Source organism: Triticum urartu, chromosome 2A (genome assembly GCF_056163025.1).
Source record: "Triticum urartu cultivar PI428250 chromosome 2A, HENAU_Tu73, whole genome shotgun sequence".
Taxonomy (NCBI): domain Eukaryota; kingdom Viridiplantae; phylum Streptophyta; class Magnoliopsida; order Poales; family Poaceae; genus Triticum; species Triticum urartu.
Window position 1 is genome coordinate 646,524,843 of NC_141874.1, and position 17,753 is coordinate 646,542,595.

The window sequence follows — 17,753 nt, forward strand, 5'->3', positions numbered from 1 at the left end:
CGTCTCAACCGCTACGGGGGACTCGCCTTCAACCAGGAGGGCTGCTAATCGTGAAGCGGCGGCGACTATGTTATCCAAGGGGTTGGAGAAATGACCCGGAGGCGTTGACACATGATGCGACGGGATATTCGGACGAGGCAGATCCATTGTGCGCGGCTGAACCGGCGCCCCTGTTCCAGGTGCTTCGACCCGGTTTACCACTGGCTGGCTACTGGTTCCTGCTCCTGGCATGTTAAAGAGATTTCTTGGCTCATAAACCGGGGGCAGGTGAGACCGGTACCTTCTCCTTATTACATCATTTGACGCGTTTTGATCGAACATAAGCCGGTAAGCCTGCGCATCCAACCCGGCCCGCTCCGCAGCCATCCTGGTGTTCTTGGCTGCCAGGTCTGCCTTGGCTTGAGCTATCTGATCCTTCACCTTCGTGACTTCTATGTTATGTTGATCCTGATTCGTCGGGTTAACTTTAGCCACCAGTAGTGTTGCCAGAGCGTCAAATAAATCGGACAAAACCTGAGTCGGCGGTTGCGCAGGGCCTCCTGCCCCAGCTGTTGTCGCTGCTGCTGAATCGGAGATCATTGCTGCTACGGTTGATGAATGATGTGCTGACTGTGTACCGGCCATGAAGATCGCAACTCAGCTCAGCGGATCAAAGGGGTCCAGAATACTGTCGCCATCTGAACAGCCCCCAAACCGGCCATCTTGCAGTTGGTACAATGACTCGGTCTCTCCGCTAGATGACTCGTCATCAGAGTAAACGATGGTTTCACCACCAGATACCGATATATCCTCAGACTCCGCTCCGTGGACAACTCCCACGAAGGTACGCTGAGCCGTTTCGACAATGTCAGTGCAGATGTCCGGCTCAGGGCTCGGTTCGCCGATCTTGCCAATGAAAACGTGAATACCGCCGAAGGGGACCCGATATCCATACTCAATTGAGCCGGCCTCGGGGCCCCAGCCTGCATCGTCGATGTAGAGCTTGCCGCGATGACTCTTGGTCATCTGGCCCACAACGTATCCCTTGAGCCCTTCGAAGCTGCCCTCTAAGAACTTGAAACCAACATGCGATAGCCCCATGGTGGGCGCCAACTGTCGTGGGGTTGTCACGGTAGATGTCCTAGTGTGAGGACTTAGTCGTGGAGCCATCGCAACGTAGTTAGATTAAAGGGGTTAAAGTGGGACAAAGGACGCAAGGAGTTTATACTAGTTCAGCCCCTTGTGGTGAAGGTAAAAGCCTACTCCAGTTGTGATGGGATTGCTAGGGTTTCGATGACCAAGGAGCGAATACGCTTTGCCTGGTTCTCGAGTTGTTGTTCTTTTCTGTCTTTGAACCGCCGCCGGGTCGCCCCTTTATATACATAGGTTGACGCCCGGCGGTTTACAGAATCCCAGCCGGCTCATAAACGTGTCCGGCTTGGTTTCTACCCTTTCCTATCTTACGATACAAGTTACACACCATATGGTGGTTTACCTCTGCAGGCCCTAATCCGCCTTTGGGCTTTGGGCCTTCTTGTTAATCTCCACCGTGAAGCACCATATTCCTTGTCTTCATGGGCTTCAATAAGAGTAAACCACTATGAGTATAACCCGGCCGCTCCTGGGTGGTTTATACTCAATAGTTATATCCCCAATGGTACTTGTGTTGTACGACGGCGTATCACATAATAGATGAAGCACGGCCGTTGAATTCATACTCTCCTTTTTCTAAAAAAACATATCAATATCTCTCCTCTGCAATTGTATAGAAGAAATAATAAATAGCCAGTTCAATTTGCAAGAACTTTAAAATACGGATCATATTCTATCTAGCTACTGTATTGGCACCATGCGCAAGCGAGCCAGACATGCACGCAGCGGCAGGGAAACGCACCTAGAGCATGCGGTGGGCCGATGAACCCGGATGTCCGTGCTGTGTAGCACGTACTCTGTTAGTCTGAGTTCTCTCCGATGGCGGTAGCGGACTGCGTCGATCGGGGAGGAGGACTTCGTTAGTTGGAGTTCCCTGGGTAGCGGCAATGGCTTATTGAAATACCTAGGCGACTCGCAATTAGGTCTTGTCTTAGACACATAGGCATGCATCCTTTTTCCCTCATTAATTGGCATGCGTGATTCCTCACTTAGCCCTTCCTTCCTTTCCCCTTGTTAATTAGCACACGTGATTCCTCTAATCACGCAGCCTTCCTTCTCCCTCGTCAATTACCCCTCTTGCCGGTCTCTCTTCTTCCACACGATCCTTTTCCCTGGTTGTATCTCTCTAGATCGTTTGAAATCCTCTTGATTCCTCAAACACCTCCTTGAGACCCAGGAACCTAGAAGACATATATAAATTAGGAGGATTTAGTGGAAGGAAGCGAGGTGGGACTATTAGTATAAGACAATCTTCTAATTTGAACAATCAATAGAGCTAGCTTATTTGGTCGTAGTACTTAAGACAGAAGGGCTGGTCGTGAGTTTGAATATCCATAACGCACCTTCTTTTTGTTTTCTAAAAAAGTAGGACCAGGCCCAGCTTGGCCCATGGCTGTAGCGAAATCGATCAACGCTTTAGTACCACCTCGCGTATATGTTTTAAATTCAAATTGAAAGCGTAAATTCGTAGAAAGAAAGCGAATTGTGACGGTGAACCTGACAAAGTCAATCCGTGCTTTATTATTATAGGGAAAAGATTACAGCAATGTAATCTTTCTTACTTTTTGGCAGTTTGTTTTATTTCTTTCCCCTCTCGTAAGGCAACCATGGCAAAGTTTTTTTTCCCTCGATGTTCGTCGGTGAGACCGTGGGATTCGCCTGCGCTATGTCCGCCGCTTCGATGGCTGGTGGTAGAGAGGGGGATCTTGATGCCTCGGCTCCATCTAGTAGATAGGTTAGGGTTTTTATTTCTCATAGGGGTGGTGCCCAGACGAATGACGACGCTTCTTCTTCGCGTCAGTCTTCTAGACTCCGATACTTCTCAAGTTCATCCATTGGGATGGATTAGACAGAGCTCAGGCATAGATTCCTCACGACTCGTCGGGGCATCAAGGTTAGGGTTTCTTGTCATGCGTACATGACAATGAGACTTGATGTCAAGTTCTTCAGATACACTCAAGGGTTCAACGACGACGGCTGTATCTCCGGGCGCTGGTCTTTAGGGGAACATGCATGAAGACTTTTCGACTATCATCGACAAGGTCAAAGTCAACTCCGGTAGGGCAGCAACGACAACGTTGCGTCGGCGGCTCGTTCTAGCGCCGATAGTGGTCGTCTGTTGGTCTAGGGACCTTGTAATTTTTATTTTTTTGGGATGCTTTGTACTTTTATTATAGATAGGAGTAGTCCTTTTTTGAAAAAACACTTTCTTACTTTGATTTATTGTCAAGTTTATTCTCGAGTACTTACCATCAACCGAGACCATTAACATGGATATGGAGCTAAGTACTTTACCATACCCTATCTTTTTCTAACCGCCATGGTGGAAGAGGTGGGGAGGTGGAAGGGGAAAGATCAAGTCGTCGTGGCGACTTATGAGTTCAGTTCTTCCTTGAAGCTCAACCCCAATGGCGCGAGGTTTAGAGATATGACACCCGGCGAAGCAATCGCCACCTTTGGAAGGATCTTCCTTTGATGTTCAATGGGCGGCCTATGATATCCTACCATTGTATCTTTTGGTCAAAAGGCAACAACATGGAGCTCCGACATCCCTCGACGATGCTTCCTTTCCTTCCTCCTAGCCTTTGAGCCAAAAGGGATGCAATTCGGCCTTAGCTTTGCGCCTACAACTCCTTCCTCACAAAATCCTCTCACGGTGGGGCTGTGGTCAACCTTTTGTCTCAAGTGGTTTCGTCCCCAATGATGGTGGATTCTGGGCTATATTGAAGCATGTTGCAAGGATTGAGTTGTGACCTAGTTTCGTCGGGGCCTCTTTGGTAAAATGGACTGACTAACTTATACTTTTTTCTTTTCTATTACGTCCTTGTACCGATTGTATCATCTCAAATACTCCAAAAAAAGGTGTGGCATTTTTTTAGATTTAATTTCAAACATCAATTAACCAATAATACATACGCCATGTAACTTCAAAATTATTTTACCATTGATAAAAAATCAAATATGAATTTAATGATATGATTTTTGTGGCACACTATAACATACTACTACTAGAGTACTAGTAGTTCAATTTGTGGCAATTTTGTATTGCCTTCTTTCTTAGGGTGGAAGGAAATAATGTTATCTATTGCAGTCTGGGTCCTTCGAGAATCGAGACCCTTTTCCCTAGCTAAAAGTAAATGATTTCGGCCTTTAGCAGTCATTAATTTAGAAATGCTTGACTGGAACTGCACGCTTCCTCTCTTCGAGAATATCAATCGTCCATCAACTAGCACATCGATTGCTTATCTCGCCTTCAACCTTCCGGTGTTCAACCATTTCCCTCCCACGCGCACGCGGGATGGCGGCAGCTCACGCCACCGCCGCCGCGCCTCCTCCGCCGCCATCGGAGCCGACGGCCGCCTTCGATACGAAGCCGCCACCTAGCCCGCCGCCGCCGCCGCTTTCGGCCGATGAGTCCGACGCGCCGCCAAAGAAGCGGAAGCTGGAGGAGTTGGGGTTTCACGACTCGCCCTACTACAGGATCAGAGAAGCCGTCGCCAACCTCCGCGGCCGCTTTCTTCAGGTCCGCACACCAAACCCTTAATCTCTCCCTGCACTCCGTTCAGTCTTGGTAACTGCATCAACTTGCATAATCGTGCTATTTGTTGGGGTTTTTTACTAGGCGTTTTTTTTTTTTGAGTAATGCTTCAGGCTAGAGTGCTGGTAGTAATGCTATGCTTGCTAGTGTAGTTGTTGGAAATTGGATTAGCGACTGAATGGAAAATCCAATTTCCAAGGTTCGGTGTTGGGCTCATGCTAGTTTCAGTTGAAATGTATGATGTTGGTGCGACGGAGAAAAGGCCATATGTCTGCAAAATAGAGATTGGAGCACAGAAAGACGGCGGTGACCACTATAGTTTGTATCTTCGGACTACACAATTGTTCTGTGCAATCGTGTATTGCGATTGCTGATACTGGATTAGAACTTCTACTAATTTGAAATACCCTCGCTTGCTGTTTACTTCTCAATAGTCGTATGATTTGTACTGGTGAAAACACGAAGCCTCTCTGAAATGGTACATTTGTTTTGTGTAAGGTTTGCCAAGCTACTGATTCCCAGAAGAAAGCTGCTGCTCTCGAGATCCTGAAAGGTAAATGTTCAGTTCATACTGTTGTCAGATCTTACAGAGATGTGCTGAACTTCTCTGATGCGTTGAGTATGCTTTTGGTCAGGTGCATTTAGTTTAGGATATTGTGTTGAACCATTTCCTCTAGTACTGAATGTTTTGTTTATATAGAAGCTTGGTGTTCTCTTTTTCATACCAATGTGATGTGCAAGCCTGTTACATTTCTATAGCATGTAAACACATACACATCGATATGTTACATTTCATAGCCCGGCACTTGACAAATCCCTACAGTTTTTGTAATATAACTGATATATCGTGTTGGGCTTCAATAGTACCTAGGGTCATAATGTACTTTGTCAGGATTCTTAGTAGTTATAATGAAACATACACGCATATGCTATTGGCACAAACAATATGAATCTAAATATGTTTGCACCTTTCTGGAAAGCTACTTAAAAGTGTGCTCTGTTTTGGTTTAGTAATTTCTGATGACCGCGTAGGGCTTAATTGTGTATACCTGACAGTTTCAAGGGTCTTCTGAACATATGGGTTCTTGATCTTTCATATGCATGCATCTATTGAAGATAAATAAGGCTAATTAGTTTGCCCCTGCTCATTTTGCATTGCAGAGATAAAAGTTGTCATGGAATTATCCAAGAAAATGCGGCTTGATATCTCTGCTGCTGCTGAGCCTGCTAAACCATCAGACATACCTGCAGTTAGAGATGTCAAGAACAAACCTGCAGGAAAAGTTCCATCTGGAGGGAAGAATCAAGTGCCCCAGATAGGCCAGGATATAGGCGAGAAGGTACCACTCAAGCCTGTAAGCTCGCAGACTCCTGCCGTGGGGATTCATCGAGAAGCCAATTCAATTGAGATGGCAAACCATGGCAATCAGCTGCTGGGAGGGCGCTTGCAAGGATCTTACGTCGTTGGTGGATCTCCCATGGGCTGGAATTTTCTCATGTGGCCTGGAGGTAAAGCAGTCTACTATGGCTTGACCAAAGCAGAGTGGTTGGCACGTCAAGCTGCAGAGTGAAATCTCACTTCCACTCTGCAGTCTAACATGTAGTTCGCTCTGAAATATTCAGAGATAACCTAGCTGTTGCAAGTAGCCCGCTGTGAGGTACTAGTAGTAACTGGATAGGAGTACATCAGACTAGACATACGAGTTCTTGGCACCTGAGGTCCTGGACATGGCGAGAGTATCATCAGCGAGCATCATTTTGGAAAGCTTTTCGTTGAATCTACAGCGTGGTGACTATTCAGTAGTAGGCATACCATGATTTTTCTTGTATTTTGAACCGGTCAAAGCCGCTGCTCTTGTCATGATTTTGCGATTCAGGAATGGGTACAACAGGAAGTAGCTTAAGCAAATTGGCATGATCGATGCATTTTCTTCTTTAAGCAAGTCCAAAAGCATATGGCGTCATGTTTCTGTGAATTGTGATGGACTTGACTGGTTTTGCAAAGGGTCGTAACATGTGCTGTGAAATGAGATGATACTGAGGAATGATATACAGGGTGCACCTCTTTCATCTTGAGCAATGTTTTGAATTTTGATTTGAAATTGTGTGGCGACAAACATCGATGTTGTGTGAATGTGCCCAATGTTTTTCACATTTTTTGAAACATTTTAAAATGTTATACAGAAATCCGGTGCAACGGTAGCACCACAAGCATTGGTGCACTAGATACTTCCCCTGTCTGTTGTAGGTCATTGCTTTGTACATAAAGCGGGACGATGCCCTTTTTCGATGTTCAGATTGGTGCAGGTCCTGTGAAGTTCGTATTGAAATTTTAACACATGGATCCGGCCAGGCTGCGGATGAGTGCTGCACCAAATTTGCAGTGGAACATTGCAAGCAGAAGGATGAAGTGCAATTTCGACTGATGGAGGAAGAGGCGAAGAACGACGCATGGATGGTAGGCGACGTACAGGATCTGACCTGATTGGTTTACAGTTATTTTTATTCAAAAAGGGCTAAAATTGTTTGTGAGGGTCATAAACAAGTTTCTAAAAAAAAATCTCAGATTTTAAAAGGGTTGACGGATTAAAAAAATGTCCATGAATTTGAAAAAGGCCCGCCGATTCAAAAAAAATTGAAACAATAAAAGATGTTTGTGAATTCATAAAATGTTCATGGATACAAAAAGTTCATGGATTCAAAAATTTAAAAAATTGTGCATTTCTAAAAATTTCCATGGATGAAAAAAGTTCAAGAATTTGAAAAAACTCCACAGATTCAAAATTGGTCGTGAATTCATAAAATGTTCATGATTTTGAAAAACTGTTTATGGATTCAAAAAGTTCACAATTTCATAAAAATCACAAATTCAGAATTTTTTATGATTTAAAAAAATAATTAATCGATTTGAAAAAATTACTGAATTCAAATATTTTTTGTAGACTTCATGAAAATTATTGGATTACAAAAAGTTGTTCGGCCTGGCGACCTGGGCCGGTTTAGGGACCGCCGAAGCAAGTCACGGTCTCGCGCACAGGAGGATAGCTGTGGGTGCGCCCGCCTGCGTTGTTGGGCCAGGCGTCCTGGACCAGTGTCAATGTAGGGCCCAACAAACAGAAACAGAAAAAGGTGTGCGCTCTACATTGACACTGGGCCTGAACAGAAAATCGTGTGCCTGGTGGCCTCGGTTCCAAATTCCAATCCTTGTCCAACATGGCATCGGACGCTGCGTGTCCTTGTCCAAGTACAACAAGCGCTAGCGCTGTTGCCATAATAAAAGTGCAGAGGAATCCCTGAGCGAAAACACCTCGGCATCGAACGAACAAGCGTCGTCCTACTCGTGTCGTGTCGTAACCTTCATCAACTCGAAAAAAGAAAAAAAAAACTCGTCTTTTTGCAACCTTTCTCGGCGACAAGGGAGGGGAGGAAGGGAAGAAGATGAAGTACCCGGTTGGGTTCCGCTTCGCCCCGACGGACGAGGAGCTGGTGGAGTACTACCTCCTGCCCCGGCTGCAGGGCCGGCAGCACGTGCCCAACCTCGCCATCATCCAGGACAACGTCTACCAGTGCCACCCGGACGACCTCGTCAACGGTACGGTACTTATTACCTTCCTCGCTGTGCACCATGGCTTGACTTCTTACTACGAATGTTTTATTTTACGAGCGCTTGTTGATTGATCGCAGGCAAGTACAAGGACAAGGGGCAGGACAACAACTGGTTCTTCCTGACGTCGAGGACCCGCAAGTACGTCAACGGCGGCAGGCCGGCCCGGACGACGGACGACGGCCGGGGGCGGTGGAAGGCGTCGACGGGCACCACGGAGGTCGTCGGCGCCACCGTCACGTACAAGGAGAGCGGCCTCGCCTACCATGAAGGCCCCATCAAGACCGAGAGGAAGACCAAGTGGCTCATGCACGAGCTCACCGTCCCCGAGTACGAGAACAAGCTCGACAAGAGCGGTGTCGACCGGCCCAAAACCGATACGGTCAGTTCCACTCCAACACATGTACTATGTTTTTTACGTACGAGTACTTAGCTAATTGCTGGCCTGACCTGACTTGAGAGCGCGGCGGCATGCATGCATGCATGCAGCTGGACGAGTACGTCATGTGCAGGATCTACGTGACGCCGAGGAAGCGGAAAAGGAACGACGACGAGGCGGGCCCCAGCGGGACGCCGGAAGAATTTACGTGTCTGCTGGCTGCGTCGCCGGAGCCCGGCCCGGTGGAGACGGCGGGGCCGAAGCTCTCGGAGCGACAGGCGGGCAAGAGGCCCGTCGAGCCGGAGCAGCCTCTGGACCGATGCTTCGGGCCACAAGACGGCATGCAGGTGCGCCGTTTCGGGACTGCTACTGGGTACCCCCACGGTGGAACCGGGCTGACGACGATGGCATACAACCCCCATACATCAATGGCGCGGCCGCCGGTGGCGTTCACCGGCCAGATGCCCGCGTCCGGGGCCGCCGCACCTCCCCATGGCTATTTCGCCCCGGCAACGATGATGGAACGCCATTTGGGCGCCCCGTCCAGCCAAGCGTTCGGACCACCGCTGGTGACTCTCGCGCGACGTCCACAGATGATGCAGAAACAGCCGGAGACGGAGGAGATGCCCCAGAAGCGAGCGTACCAGCAACATGTGAACGAAATGGTGAGGTGTGGCATGAGCATGATGCAACAGCCTGGAGATGCGGCTCACGCTGCGCAGCAGCCGCGACCGATGGCGTCCATGAAGCAGAAGCAGCAGCAACCATACTTTGGCGATGGAGTCAATAATCATCATGTGGCCCCTCAGTTCCTGCCTTGCAACAATCAATCAGTCCAAGTTCAGAATTGGCAGTGCAGTTGGGCGGTCCCAGCTGATTCTGGCGCGACTGTTGAGAACCGACATCAATGAAGCGGCTTTAGCGAATCGTCGTTAGGAAACGTAGTTAGCGATTATTAGTGTCCAAGCGTCGTACGAACGCATCTGTTCGTACAGGCGCCTCTTTGTATAGACGCCTTCACAATGCGTCTCAAATCTTATATAAATATGTGATTCTTAATCAATGAAAGTATCAGATTATTCGTACAATCACTTTTACTTTTTACACGTTATCAGCACTGCTTTGCCAAAAGTAAGATAGAGCCATCACCGGGAAGGACAAGAAAAGGTAGGTCATGGCAGGGAGAAACCTGTCATCAGCGGCTTTCGCTTTCGCTCGCTTTATCCAAAGAGAGAGCCGTCGCCTTTCCCGCACTCCTCGCCACCGTGCCGCACGTCGCCGTCATGGCCTTGGTGTAAGGAGCGGCCACGTCGCCGCTTCTTCGCCGGGAACCACCGCCAGAACCGCCGCCGTGGATATGCACGCCATGGCAACCACCCTGTGCACCAGGCTGGGCCTTCCGCCACGGCCACTGCTGCAAAATGGAGAGATACCTGCAATGCGCCAGGCCGGGCTTTCGGCTCCGGCAGTCGCCAACGAGTACGTCGGACACGCGACTACACCAACTGTCTTCTCCATCCCTCCGATGGAGTGGTTGCTTGCAGGGCCATCGGCGCCGTTTCTCGGAAAAGAGGAGATGTTCCCTTGTGAACTCGCGCCGCCACCACTGCCCCCGTACTGCCTGCAGCACGAGTTTGGACCGTGCCCGGCGCGTACGGGTGCACAACCGCGGCTGCCGTCACCGACGCCGTCGGATGAACTGCCGGAGCACTTCTTCCCTCCTGGATACGGTCCTGTCCCGGATCTCCCGTCTCCGACGCCGGCAGCAGTGGAAGTCCACGCCTACTCCACCGTCCCCGATCTGAACATGGCCATCAAGGAAGAAGAAGAGGAGATGGAAGGACAGGGCTCATCGTCGACGCCGCCGCCGCCTCCTTCATCACCGGCGACACCACCCCTCCCTCCCACGCCCCCACCGGAGGCGCGTCGGATACTACGGCAGTTCGCCGCGGCCATGGCGCAAAATCGCGCAGCCGTCCGGGGCGCGTGGTCGCCGGCGGCCCTCGGCCTCACCGGCGCCCCCGGGGCGTGCAGCAGCGACGGGGGCCGTGCGGAGATGCGGGGCACACCCCGCCTCCCTTGAAGACGACGCCATGAGCAGGGAAGAGACGATGTGGTGAGGTGCTGTGCCAGATCGAGCAGAGAAGTGGGGAACGGGAGAAGCGGCGCTGTGTGGGAAACCCTCGTGCGTGCTATCCTTATCCTTCTCTCTGTCGGTGCATGGGCCAGCCCAAGTCACGTACGTTCTCGCCAAACAGGCCTACAGGCCAAGAAATCCAATAAATGGCTGCTGGCGTTGTGTCGTTTCCAACAGGAAATAGCCATAGTGTATATATTGTACAACAGCTTGTTCTTTCTATTTGAGAGTAGTATTTTATTGTATTAAGAACCTCTGCTTATCATATTCAGTACTGTATTATAAGTGTGAATATTTAGACTATGTATCGTCTAACATAAAGTCTCAGACTATGTGTACATATTCTGTATGATTGCTTCAGCATTTTATTTTAGAATATGTAGTTCTTAAGTACAGCAAATTTTATTTACAATTCATATTTCGGGATCACAAGGTAGATGAGGCATCTACTGCACTTTGCAGATTATCCTCGTTACTGAAAGATCTACATTTTGCCTATTTTGTTCTGGCAAAATGACTATCTTCGAGTGCTCTCCCAAATATGCGAATTGATGTGATTACCTCGACTATAATACAAGCAAAGCACAAGGTAACTGTGTGATCTACTGCATCAAATTGCAGACTATCCACTCTTACTGTGAGGTCTACATCTAGTTATTTGACAGATGACTACCTTCAAAGTGTTTTTGAAAAATGTAGTATGGCATAAGGTAATGGATATATGAACATCTACTGGTCAAAACCAGATTATGTTCTCCATTGCTGCGAGATCTACACCACAACGGTGACTATCTTCAAAGTGCCATATACATAAAATGAGGTCTACACATATAAGTATAAAGCATCAGCTATACTTGAAAATTTTGCTTCTTTGAAGCATTTGTTGTACTTATATTTTACTCTCATAGTAAAACTAAAATTATGCATGATAACACCATGCAGGAAATGGCTGGCGTCATGAACAGAGAATTTCATGAACTTGAACTAGATGGTAGTAACTATTTACCATGGGCTATGGATGCAAAGATAGCCCTTGAAAGTCGTAAACTCGGTTCCACCATCATCACACCCATTGAAGGCGCCGGAGAAATCCCCACAGCAGCCAAATATATCGCTTTAAGTTTCTTAAGGCACCATCTCCATCCGGACTTAAAGTCGGAATATTTGATGGAAGAAGATCCACTAGTTTTGTGGAACTCTCTCAAGGAGAGATATGACCAACAAAGAGCAGTTATGCTGCCAGAAGCACAGAGAGAATGGTCCCTCATAAGGTTCCAAGATTTCAAATCTGTGGCGGCATATAACTCTGCAGTTCACAAGGTTAACTCAAAACTAAGGTTTTGCAATCAAGCAATTTCCGAAGAAGACCTTATTGAGAAGACCTTGTGCACTTTCCACCCCTCAATGAGAGTACTACAACAGCAGTACCGTCAACAAAAATACAAAAAGTATTCTGAGCTCATATACACTTTACTTCAGGCTGAGAAACATGATGAACTTCTCATGAAGAATCATCAGACACGCCCAACGGGCTCCATGCCACTCCCTGAAGCACATGCTAACACTCAGTCTACTAAAAAGTATGAGGGAAATAAAAAGAATTTCAAGAAATTCAATGGAAAGTGGAAAAAGAACAACAAGCAGAAAACATTTGGTCAATCTAAAGGTAAAGGTCATTTCAAGAAAGATGACCGAAACACCAAATCCGAGATTTGTCAAAGGTGTGGATGTACTAACCATTGTACTAGCAAATGCCGAACTCCCAAGCATCTAGCGGATTTATATCTCAAATCCACCAGGAAAGGCAAACAAGTTCATGGAAAAGCAGAAGCTCACTTCAACGCTTTACAACAAGAAGAGAACCTTGAAGCTAGCACTTCTCAAAGCGCTCCTCAGGAAACAAGGAAGAAGGATGAAGATCTTCTTGATGTCGACAACATGATGGTGGAATACACCCAAGACGCATACGGAGATCTCATATAATCTCCACATCACTCATTTGATGTTATCAGCTATTTTATTGTAATAATGGAAGTTATAATTTGTATAACTCTAAGTAAAATAAAGTCCTATGGACGAATCATATTATGTAATTCAGACATAATGTCATATTTATATTTATAATTGTAATATGAATACTTTGTATGTATTTATATGTGAGTAATGAATAAAATTTCATCCTAAATATTCTCTCACTCTATATAGATTTTACGGGAAGATAATCCAATGGAAGAAGAACTATGTTTGGTGGACAGTTGTACCACTAACACAATATTAAGGGAAATAAAATATTTCCAAACTCTAACTAAGAGAAAAGGGAATATTATGACCATCGCCGGCCGCGATGCCTCGATTATTGGTTCAGAACGAGCCACACTCGTTCTACCTATGGGTACTACAATTGTAATTGAGGATGCACTCTTGTATCCTGAATCTACACGCACCCTTCTAAGTTTCAAAGACCTCAGATCAAATAATTTCCATCTGGAAACAATTTCTGAAAATAATTCTGAATATTTACTTTTAACAAAGAGTACTGGGTCTGAGAAACAAATTCTTGAGAAATTCCCCTCGCTTTCATCTGGATTATATTACAGTTATACAAAACCCGTTCCACATGTTGCGTACAAAATAATTTTTCAAGACCTTGATAAATTCAAGACTTGGCATGACCGCCTAGGTCATCCTGGCATAGGGATGATGAGAAAAATTATTGACAATTCTATTGGTCACAGCCTTCCAACTAAAAACTTCCCTAAATCATCAGATTTTGTGTGCACTGCATGTGCAACTGGGAAATTAATTATAAGACCATCTTATCTTAAAGTAAAAAATGAGTCACTTAATTTTCTTGAACGCATTCAAGGAGATATATGTGGTCCAATTCAACCACTATCGGGACCTTTTAGATATTTCATGGTACTCATAGATGCATCTACTAGATGGTCACATGTGTGTCTATTGTCCACACGAAATCATGCTTTTGCCAAGATAATTGCTCAAATTATCAAATTAAGAGCAAATCATCCTGAAATTAGGATAAAAACAATTCGAATGGATAATGCCGCTGAATTTTCTTCACGTGCATTCAATGACTATTGCATGGCTATGGGCATTCATTTAGAACATTATGTGCCATATGTTCATACTCAAAATGGTTTGGCTGAATCTCTCATCAAAAGAGTAAAATTAGTTGCTCGACCATTATTACAGAATTGTAATTTACCAGCATCTTGTTGGGCACATGCGGTATTACACGCCGCCGATCTGATACAAATCAGACCAACTGCATATCATTCAACCTCCCCGATACAGATAGTACGTGGCACTCAGCCAAGTATTTCCCATCTGCGAAAATTCGGTTGTGCAGTATACGTACCGATATCACCACCGCAGCGTACAACCATGGGCGCCCACAGAAAACTAGGGATCTATGTGGGTTATAATTCTCCGTCAATTATAAAATATCTTGAACCTCTTACAGGGGACCTGTTTACTGCCCGCTACGCTGATTCTATTTTTTATGAGGACCATTTCCCGGCATTAGGGGGAGAATCAAACCACAAAGAATGCCAGGAAATCGATTGGAATGTAACAGGCATCCAGTCCTTAGATCCACGTACTAAAGAATCTGAAACTGAAGTTCAGAGGATTATAGATTTGCAACACATTGCAAATAACCTGCCAGATGCATTTACTGGTCATAAAGGTGCCACTAAATCACATATTCCCGCTGTTAATGCACCAGAACGAGTGGAGGTATCAAGTAAAACCACTTAAACCCCAAATGAGAGTAAGAGGGGGAGAAATCTGGTTAGCCGGAATATAGCTTCTCAAAAGCCTCCACGGAAACAGAGGAAATCAAATCCTCTACCAGTAAATGCAATTCAACCTCAAGTTGAAGGACACCAATCAGATGCTCAACATCTAGAACCCAGCATAAATGCGCATACAAATATAATAGCTGGGACATCGGAACACCATGACTCTATTGTTGTGGGAAATCACATAGAGTCTGAAGGTATAAAAGAAATTTCCATAAACTATATAGAATCAGGAGAATCATACAACAGAGAGACTACAATTGTCGACATATATTTTGCCTCCGAAATTGCCGAAACCCTTCAACTGGATCCAGAACCGAAGACCGTCAGGGAGTGCCTCAAGCGTCCTGATTGGCCTAAATGGAAGGAAGCAATTGAGACAGAACTGCGCTCGCTCAATAAAAGAGAGGTATTTTCCTCAGTAATACCTACTCCTCATAATGTCTTCCCTGTGGGAGCGAAATGGGTTTTTGTTCGGAAAAGGAATGAAAACAATGAGGTGGTGAGATACAAAGCGAGGCTTGTAGCACAAGGGTTCACGCAGAGACCCGGCATCGATTACGATGATACATACTCTCCTGTTATGAGTGGAATAACGTTTCGATACTTAATATCTATGGCAGTACAAATGAGTTTATCTATGCAGTTGATGGATGTAGTGACAGCATACTTATATGGGTCACTCAAATCGAACATATATATGGAAGTCCCTGAAGGACTTAAAATGCCGAATCCAAAAGCAAATCGCAACGCATATTGTGTAAAATTACAAAAGTCACTCTATGGCTTAAAACAGTCGGGTAGAATGTGGTATAACCGACTGAGTGAGTTTCTTATTCAGAAAGGATACTCAAATAATGATGATTGCCCTTGTGTATTTATAAAGAAATCCTCAAATGGATTTTGCATCATCTCAGTGTACGTTGATGATCTCAATATCATTGGGAGTACACATGATATAGAAGAAGCACGCAATCATTTAATGACGGAATTTGAGATGAAAGATTTGGGAAAGACCAAATTTTGCTTAGGCATACAGCTTGAGCATCTTCCCTCAGGAATTTTAGTATACCAACCTGCTTATATTCAAAAGGTTTTGGAGAAATTTAATATGGATAAATCATATCCAACCAAAACACCCATGGTTGTCAGATCCCTTGATATGAATAAAGATCCTTTTAGACCTCGGGATGATGACGAAGAGATATTAGGACCTGAGTTCCCATATCTCAGTGCTATTGGTGCGCTAATGTACCTTGCAAATTGCACCAGGCCTGATATTGCATTTGCGGTAAATTTACTAGCTAGACATAGCGCTGCTCCAACAAAACGTCGTTGGACAGGAGTAAAGAATATCTTTAGATATTTACATGGCACAAAAGATCTTGGCTTATTCTATCAGAGAAACCAAGATATGACTATGGTAGGATATACTGACGCTGGATATTTATCTGATCCTCACAATGCTAGGTCACAGACAGGTTTCGTATTCTTATATGGTGGAACTGCTTTTTCATGGAAGTCACAAAAACAGACTCTCGTAGCAACTTCCACTAATCATTCTGAAATAATTGCATTATTTGAAGCATCAAAGGAATGTGTATGGCTTCGCAGGATGATTAACCACATTCAAACTTCGTGTGGTGTTGGTTCATTAGGATCACCAACTATTATCTATGAAGATAATGCAGCTTGCATTGTTCAAATGAAAATGGGTTATATAAAAAGTAATATCACAAAACATATTTCTCCTAAATTATTCTTTCCTCATTCATTACAGAAAGATGGAGAAATTGATATTTTGCAAACCAAATCATGTGATAATCTAGCAGATTTATTCACAAAGTCTTTACCAAATTCAACATTCCAGAAATGCATTCATGGAATTGGTATGAGACGACTTCGAGTTTTGCAAAGTTCAGGGGGAGAAATCTCCTGAAAATATAATCCTTTTAGTTATCAGCAGATAATGAATATTGTACTCTTTTCCTTTATGAGTTTTTCCAATAGGTTTCTCATAAGAGGTTTCTAACGAGACAATTAAATACAAGAGTTAATGTATGCCATATCATATTTCTCCTTATATTTTTCCTACTAGGTTTTAAAGGAGTTTTTCATGGCACATCTGATTGCACTCTTTTCATTATGAGTTTCTTTGAAAATTTTCTCATGATGTTTTAATGAGGCAAATATCTTCATAAAGATTATATGCTATACTTTCTATTTTTCCTATGAAGGTTTTTAAAGGAAAGTATCTAAAGCATGTTTATTGTTCTCTAACTCACTAATAATTTTCTCCTTCTTTGAAGGTTTTTCTCATATGAGTTATCGAGAGACAATAATCTCTATATGTTGCATCATTTTCTCCTTATTATTTTTCCCACTGGGTTTAAAGGAGTTTTAGCAACATATCTATACCATTCTCCTCATATTTTTTCCTACAGGGTTTTTGGAGGAGACTCTCAAGAGATGAATGATAAATATACAAGAAGCTTTCAAAGATGAATCAAAAGAAGAGACGTTGTACAAGGGGGACTGTTGAGAACCGACATCAATGAAGCGGCTTTAGCGAATCGTCGTTAGGAAACGTAGTTAGCGATTATTAGTGTCCAAGCGTCGTACGGACGCATCTATCCGTACAGGCGCCTCTTTGTATAGACGCCTTCACAATGCGTCCCAAATCTTGTATAAATATGTGATTCTCAATCAATGAAAGTATCAGATCATTCGTACAATCACTTTTACTTTTTACAGCGACGACGGTGCCGGCGACGGTCAAGGCGAAGGAGGTTCCAGAGACTGGGGCCGCAAACGAGGGGGCCGACGTCAATGGGGATTGCAACAGTGATAGCGAGAAGCGCTCTGTGGAGGCTGAGACCAAGGGTGTGTTTCCTTGAGCCCTGGATTATGAGAAAAATAAAACTGTTGTGAGCCGTGAGCTGAGAGTCATGAAAAAGCTGTAAGTTGTTTGATTGAAACAACCGTGAAACTAGAGATTTGACATGAATTGTCTGCAATGAAAGAATATGTTTATATGTTAATTGACCGTAAAGTGGCGATTTGTATATTTGTACGCAATTCAACAACCATGCTGGAAAGGAAAGTTATGACAATATACACAACTCATAGCTAATATATAG

At 44.9% G+C, this 17,753-nt stretch overlaps 3 protein-coding genes across 3 annotated transcripts; all 3 read left to right on the top strand.

The window, feature by feature from the left end:
- Positions 1-4,311: 4,311 nt before the first annotated feature.
- On the top strand, positions 4,312-6,612 carry LOC147986386 (uncharacterized). The gene is made up of 3 exons (XM_087544703.1): positions 4,312-4,654; positions 5,168-5,222; positions 5,831-6,612. Exons 1-3 carry the CDS (start codon positions 4,430-4,432, stop codon positions 6,238-6,240), a joined length of 690 nt encoding a protein of 229 aa, XP_087400829.1. The 5' UTR covers positions 4,312-4,429; the 3' UTR covers positions 6,241-6,612.
- Positions 6,613-8,107: 1,495 nt separating this feature from the next.
- On the top strand, positions 8,108-17,510 carry LOC147986387 (uncharacterized). The gene is made up of 4 exons (XM_087540035.1): positions 8,108-8,261; positions 8,354-8,655; positions 8,763-9,535; positions 17,366-17,510. Exons 1-4 carry the CDS (start codon positions 8,108-8,110, stop codon positions 17,508-17,510), a joined length of 1,374 nt encoding a protein of 457 aa, XP_087396161.1.
- Positions 11,735-12,772, top strand: LOC147986388 (uncharacterized). Its single transcript, XM_087545675.1, has one exon. It carries the CDS (start codon positions 11,735-11,737, stop codon positions 12,770-12,772), a length of 1,038 nt encoding a protein of 345 aa, XP_087401801.1.
- Positions 17,511-17,753: the final 243 nt, after the last annotated feature.